Source organism: Eubalaena glacialis, chromosome 11 (assembly GCF_028564815.1).
Source record: "Eubalaena glacialis isolate mEubGla1 chromosome 11, mEubGla1.1.hap2.+ XY, whole genome shotgun sequence".
NCBI classification, from domain to species: domain Eukaryota; kingdom Metazoa; phylum Chordata; class Mammalia; order Artiodactyla; family Balaenidae; genus Eubalaena; species Eubalaena glacialis.
Window position 1 is genome coordinate 66572990 of NC_083726.1, and position 5127 is coordinate 66578116.

General features: G+C 44.3%; 1 protein-coding gene across 1 annotated transcript; it reads left to right on the plus strand.

Annotated features, from left to right (window-relative positions):
- Positions 1-3623: 3623 nt before the first annotated feature.
- Positions 3624-4397, plus strand: LOC133101476 (olfactory receptor 10AD1-like). Its single transcript, XM_061206311.1, has one exon. It carries the CDS (start codon positions 3624-3626, stop codon positions 4395-4397), a length of 774 nt encoding a protein of 257 aa, XP_061062294.1.
- Positions 4398-5127: the final 730 nt, after the last annotated feature.

A 5127-nucleotide genomic window follows, 5' to 3' on the forward strand; every position in this document is an offset into this window, starting at 1 on the left:
TATGTATGTTCTTATTGCCATATTGTTAATTGTTTTGGATTTGGTTTTGTAGGTCTTTTTTCTTCCCTTCCTCTTTTGTTCTCTTCTCTTGTGATTTGGTAACTAACTTTAGTGTTGTGTTTGGATTCCTTTTTCTTTTGTGTGTGCGTATCTATTGTAGATTTTTGGTTTGTGGTTACCATGAGATTTTGATATAGCAGTCTATATATATACACAAGATTGTTTTTTCCTGGTCACTTAATTTCAAATGCATTTCCAATATCTAGCATTTGTACTCTCCTCTTCTCACGGTTGTTTGTTTTGATATCATATTTGTGTGCGGATGATTTCATACCTTTACTGTATGTTTGCCTTTACAGGTGAGCTTGCCTATTCATAATTTTCTTGTTTCCAGTCGTGGCCTTTTCATTTCCACCTACAAAGTTCCTTTAGCATTTTGTGTAAAACTGATTTGGTGGTGCTGAAGTCTCTTAGTTTTTGCTTGTCTGTAAAGCTTTTGATCTCTCCATCAGATCTGAATGAGCCTTGCTGGGTAGTGTATTCTTTGTTGTACGTTTTCCCTTTCATCACTTTAGATATATTGTACCACTGCCTTCTGGCCTGCAGAGTTTTTGCTGAAAAATCAGCTGATAACCTTATGGGGATTCCCTTGTATGTTATTTGTTGCTTTTCTCTTGTTGCTTTTAATATTTTCTCTTTGTCTTTAATTTTTTCACTTTGATTAATATGTGTCTCCATGTATTCCTCCTTGGGTTTATCTTATGTGGGACTGTGCACTTTCTGGACTTGGGTGACTGTTTCCTTTCCCATGTTAGGGAATTTTTCAGCTATTATTTCTTCAAATATTTTCTCAGGCTCTTTCTCTCTCTCTTCTACTTCTGGGACTCCTATAATGTGAATGGTGGTGTGTTTAATGTTTTCCCAGAAGTTTCTTAAACTGTCATCATTTCTGTTTATTCTCTTCTCTTTATTCTGTTCTGTGGCAGTGATTTCCACCATTCTGTCTTCCAGCTGTTCTTCTGCCTCATTTATTCTGCTACTGATTCCCTCTAGTGTATTTTTCATTTAAGTTACTGTATTGTTCAACTCTCTTTGCTCTTTATATATTCTATCTCTTTGTTAAACATTTCTTGTATCCTCTGTGCCTCCATTCTCTTCCCGAGATCCTGGATCATCTTTACTGTTATTACTCTGAATTCTTTTTCAGGTAGATTGCCCATCTCCATTTCACTTAGTTGTTCTTCTGGGGTTTTATCTTGTTTCTTCGTCTGGAACATATTCCTCTTCTATCTCATTTTCTCTAGCTTTCTGTGATTGCAATTTCCATTCTATAGGCTGCAGGATTGTAGTTCCTCTTGCTTCTGGTGTCTGCCCCCTGGTGGTTGAGGCTGGTCTAAGAGTCTTATGCAGGCTTCCTGGTGGGAGGGACTGGTGCATGCCCACTGGTTGGTGGAGCTGGGTCTTGTCCCTCTGGGGGGCAGGGCCGTGTCAAAGGTGTGTGTAGAGGTGGATTTGGGCTCAGGAAGATTTAGACAGCCTGTCTGCTGATGGGTGGAGCTGTGTTCCCGCCCTGTTGGCTGTTTGGCCTGAGGCGTCCCAGCAGTGGAGCCTACAGGCTGTTGGGTGGGGTCAGGCCTTGGTGTCAAAATGGTAGCCTCCAGGAGAGCTCACAACATTGAGTACTCCCTGGTATCTTTGCCACCAGTGTCCTCGTCCCACAGTGAGCCACAGCCACCCCCTGCCTCCCCAGGAGTCCCTCCAAGACCAGCAGGTAGGTCTGGCCCACACTCCTATGAAGTCAGTGCTTTTTCCCCTGGGTCCCGGTGCACACAAGACCTTGTGAGTGCCCTCCAAGAGTGGAGTTTCTGTCTCCTCCAGTCCTGTGGAGTGCCTGTGATCAAGGCCCACTGGCCTTCAAATCAAATGCTCTGGGGGCTCCTCCTCCCAATGCAAGACCACCAGGCTGGGGAGCCTGATGCAGGGCTCAGAACTCTCAGTCCTGTGGGAGTACCTCTGAGATATAATTATTTTCCAATTTGTGGGTTGCCCACCCAGTGGGTATGGGATTTGAGTTTTTTGCAAATGTGCCCCTCCTGCCTTCTCATTGTGGCTGCTTCTTTATCTTTGGATGTAGAATATCTTCTTTGGTAGGTTCCAGTCTTTTTTGTTGATGGTTGTTCAGCAGTTAGTTGTGATTTTGGTGTTTTTGTGGGAGGTGGTGAGCTCAAGTACTTCTATGCTGCCATGTCTCACTTTTCCTGCTATCATAAGTGAACCCTTTGTCTGTGAACCCTTAATTGATTACTCCCCCAAAGTGGGTTTGGCCCTCATGGAGCCTCCAAGGAGGCTGCGAGCAGCTCGGGTCCATGTGTATCCAGGGTCTCTGCTGCTTTTCTTCTTGAAGATATACTTCTCCCCCTCACTTAGGTTCCTATGGAAGGTTCTATCAGGTTTTGTATTAGTCTTAAAACCTTTTAAAGTATAAACAAGGAAAAACAACTACTGAAAAGACATGAACTAAAACACAGGTGTGGTTTCTCTCTGGTTGTGTCCTTTTTTTTTTATTTTTTTTAAATTTTTATTTATTTATTTATTTATTTTTGGCTGTGTTGGGTCTTCGTTTCTGTGCGAGGGCTTTCCCTAGTTGTGGCAAGTGGGGGCCACTCTTCATCACGGTGCGCGGGCCTCTCATTATCGTGGCCTCTCTTGTTGTGGAGCACAGGCTCCAGACGCGCAGGCTCAGTAGTTGTGGCCCACGGGCCCAGTTGCTCCGTGGCATATGGGATCTTCCCGGAGCAGGGCTCGAACCCGTGTCCCCTGCATCGGCAGGCGGACTCTCAACCACTGCGCCACCAGGGAAGCCCCTGGTTGTGTCCTTTTATTTATTTATTTTTGCTTTTGCTTTTTGGTACTTTTCAGATGTTCTATAATAAGCAAGCATTACATTTATAGTTAGGAAAACAAAGAAAATTTATAATTAGAAATATCCGTTATTTTTTGTGGTTTTTATACTCTCTGGTTTCAGTTCTAAGCATTGGAGGTTACACAGAAGAAGTAAATTTCTCTCCCAAATGAAAAACCACTTGACTTTTAAAGGGACCTCTCAGATTCGCCCTAAGTCTTTCCTTTAAAGTTTCCTTTAAAAGTTTGTCACGTGGTTCCTAGATCATTCACAATCTTTTTTTGTCTCTGAAGATAATCCCATTGGTATATAATCATTTGAAATAGATATCACAGAACTGGATACAGTATTTCAGGTCCAACTTGATTCATACGAAGTACAACAGAATCTCTCTTGGTTCATAATATGTTTCCATTATTGCTGCCTACAGTAGAACTGGTATTTTCAGTGCCCATGACACTGCCGACTCACATGGAGTTTACTGAAATTCCCATCTCTTTCACCCTTTTGCCCTTAATCTATTTTTATACAAGTGGATAAAACCTGTACACAGCTATCCTGTCTGTGCTTTTGCTGTCCTCCCTCTTCAAGCAGGCCTCAGATTGTGGATATAGGGAATAGGAGCACAGTGATAGAGTTTATCCTCGTGGGCTTTGAGCAGAGCTCCCCTTCCACTCGGGCATTGCTCTTTGTCCTCTTCCTAGCCCTCTACAGCCTTGCCATGGCCATGAATGGCCTCATCATCTTCATCACCTGGACAGATCCCAGGCTCAACAGCCCCACGCAGTTCCTTGGCCACCTGTCCTTCCTGAATATCTACTTCGTTCCTACCACCATTCCACCTGGTGGAATGCTGATGCTGATCCACCTGGTGGTCAAGAACTGTATTGTCTCCTTTGCCTCGTGCTTGACCCACATGTATCTGGTTTTTGGTGTGGGTGTGGCTGAGTGCATCCTCTTGGCTTTCATGGCCTATGACCATTATGTTGCTATCTGCCACCCACTTAGCTATGCCCAGACCATGAGCCAGCAGGTCTGTGTGAGGCTGGTGAGTACTGCCTGGTTCTTCGGGCTGATCAATGGCATCTTTCTTGAGTATATGTCATTCCAGAATCCCTTCTGCAGAGACAACCACATAGAAAACTTCTTCTGTGAGGCCCCCATAGTGATCACCCTCTCTTGTGGAGACCCCCAGTTTAGTCTGAGAGTCATCTTTGCCGATGCCATCGTGGTGCTGCTCAGCCCCATGGTGCTCATTGTCATCTCTTATGCCCGCATCCTGGCCTCCATCCTGGGCAGAGCCTCCTCCTCTGGTCTGGGGAAGACCTTCTCTACTTGTGCCTCCCATCTGACTGTGGTCATCTTTTTCTACACCTCAGCCATGTTCTCTAACATGAACCCACGCAGCACACATGGTCCTGAAAAAGACAAGCCTTTCTCTCTCCTCTACACCCTCATCGCCCCCATGTGCAACCCCATCATCTACAGTTTTTGAAATAAAGAAATGAAAGGGGCCATGGTGAGGGCCCTTGGGAGGAACAGCCTTTCCCAGGCAGAGTCTGTCTAGTGGGAAGACTCCTGGAGGGGAAGCTCCCTCCTCCAGCCCTGACAGTTGGGTAACTCTCCAGTGCTGAAAGGCTCCAGGAAAGAGCATTCATAGCTTCCTTTGCAATAGCATCAGACCTGGAAGATCCTATTGATGTATAATGCTCATCTGTCTGATGGAACTTTAAGCACTGTTTTCTCTTGGACCTTCCTCAGGAGAATTTGAGACTTTCCTGAGTGATTTTCTTCTAAGTTACCACAACAGGATCTATAAGCACACTTAAGTCCATTTCATTTTCTTTCTATACATGCTCTTCCTAGACTGAGTTCTGCATATACATTTAGGAGTAAACTTTTTTCTCTTTCAACTTATCATTTTAATCTGTTTTTCTTTGTCACACTCCACTCTCACTTCCTGAATCTGCCCTCATCCACCCTGCTCCTATATGAGAAACAGTAGAGGAAGAAGTAAGAAAAAGGGAATTAAGGAGCAGTGTTGACATTAAGAAAAGTCAGTTAGAGAAAAGAAGAAAAAGAAAAACTAAGGATCAGCAGCCTGAGCTTCATCTTGTTTGCCTCCACTAGGCCACGAGGGAGAATTTGTGGTGGCATTAAATAATCAACACTGCATTCAATGTATGTTTATGCTTGTGTGTGTTGGGGAAGGGCAAGGGGGAGAG